This window comes from Cyprinodon variegatus, unplaced genomic scaffold, assembly GCF_000732505.1.
Source record: "Cyprinodon variegatus isolate N-32 unplaced genomic scaffold, C_variegatus-1.0 Scaffold114, whole genome shotgun sequence".
Taxonomy (NCBI): Eukaryota; Metazoa; Chordata; class Actinopteri; order Cyprinodontiformes; family Cyprinodontidae; genus Cyprinodon; species Cyprinodon variegatus.
Genome location: NW_015150567.1, coordinates 475,684 through 477,557, shown reverse-complemented (window position 1 = coordinate 477,557; position 1,874 = coordinate 475,684). Strand labels below are relative to the sequence as shown.

Genomic DNA, 1,874 nt, shown 5'->3' with positions numbered 1-1,874 from the left:
TTGGCTCCCCCTAGTGGTCTGGAGCACCTCTAGGGGGGATAATTATTCAGTGCTAATTTGCAGCTTTTCTTCACTTGCAGCTATGTTTACTACTTGCATATTTTTTTTTTTGCATGTCTTTTTTGTGTGTTAGCATCATTGACGTATCTGCAGGTTTGATGTTTGCATCATGTTTCCATACATGTAGTTATTTTTATAATGTTTTTGTGTTAGTCTAATTTTGGAGTTTGCAGGACCTTTTAAAATGTGTTCTCTCATACATTCTCCAAAACGCTTGTTAAATCAGGAAGTTGCTGTTTTATATATATAACATAAACCAAATATAAAATCTTCTAGATGTGAATAACACTCTGACATGCAGTATTGTTAAGTCACACTAAGGTTGGAGCGCTAGGACCCGAAGAAAGACCAAACACCCCAATGCCAGGAGAGAAAAGAAGAATCATATCTTCATCTTGGAATAGTTTTGTACCCTGATATATCAGCAACATAAATATATTCTCAAATTGATACCAAGAAGGTCTAAATATGCCTTCATATAATATTTGTTTGATATGTAGCATTTTTACATGGAACAAATGCTTTTTACCTTTACTTAAATTAGACCTGTTAAAGAAGTGAATCTTTCCATTCTATCACTAATAAGAAAACAGCAATAATTCCACCCACAGGCTTTGCAAAGATGTTAAATTTTCCCTAGCTCTACATCCCACAGATATGACCGTTTTCCGTTTTATTTGTTTTATCTTTCTAAATTCAGTTAAAACTGTTAGTCTTTGAATGCTCTGAGGATTTCTTTACCTTTGTTTTATAAACTAACAGCAAGACGACATCTTCTTAATCACAGGAAAGCAGACGAATTCTCATAATAACTTCACCAAACCTTGCTTTTTAAATAATCTGAACTGTCTCTTTAAAAAAAAAAAAAAAAAGATAGATAGAGTTTAAGAGGTTCTGTTTTTAATACATCTGGTGTCAAATACAAGGATGGACTATTTATTATAGCCTTCTATCTAGCTCTCCGGGTCTGTAGGGCAACCTTCATGACTCGAATTTAGGGCCAAATTAAAGAATGACTCACCTTTTTTCTGGGCTGCTTCATTTGGACCAAAACGGAGATGATAAGAAGAACAAGAACTATGCCTGAAGAAATGCCGATAACTGTGCCGTGGGTCTTGGTTATCTGATGGAAAAGGCCCTTGGAACGCTTCTCTGTAAGAGGGTGAGACAATAAACAAGAGAAAGTAAAAAAAAAAAAACATTAGGTGATGTAAGAAGGTATTTTTTTCCTCATTGATTTTTTATTAATATAGTTTATTATCTGATTTATGATAAAGTAACCCCCTTCTAAGGTTAATTCTTGCGTGTTCCATATTTGGTGGCATAAGCTGCCATTAAATGTTTGTGACAGCTGGGATTGATTCTTTTCCATCCCTTGGGAGGAAATATAACCCACTCTTCTTTGTGGAGCTGCTCTCATTCAGTCACATTGGAGAGTTTTGTAACATAAGAGTCTCTTTTAAAGGTCAAATCACGGCAACTTATTGGTTTGTAACCCAGACTTTGACCTGGTTCTCCAAAAAACTTCACTTCAATTGATCCTTTATCAATCCAGAGGTGGGTTAGCGGCAGTTATTCGGATCATTGTCCTGCTGCCTGACGCAATTAGACAGCCTGATGGCTGGACGGCTTCCTGCAGGATTGTTTTATAAAAAAGCAGAATTCATGACTCAATTGATTGATTCATCCAGGACCATCAAAGCTGTCTTTCAGCATGACGCTGTTGTTCCTGGTATGCAGTTTATTTTTTCTTCTTTCTTAACCTCTTACACCCTAAGGGGGTATAAATAAATTCCTGCCTGACAAAAACACAC

At 36.1% G+C, this 1,874-nt stretch overlaps 1 protein-coding gene across 1 annotated transcript in view; it reads right to left on the bottom strand.

Annotated features, from left to right (window-relative positions):
* The window catches only part of neto2 (neuropilin and tolloid like 2), a 51,453-nt gene that overhangs the window by 3,698 nt on the left and 45,881 nt on the right, over positions 1-1,874 (bottom strand). Inside the window, exon 9 of the mRNA XM_015375172.1 lies at positions 1,082-1,212. Coding sequence (XP_015230658.1) covers positions 1,082-1,212 — 131 coding nt within the window. The remainder of the gene's footprint in view (positions 1-1,081; positions 1,213-1,874) is intronic.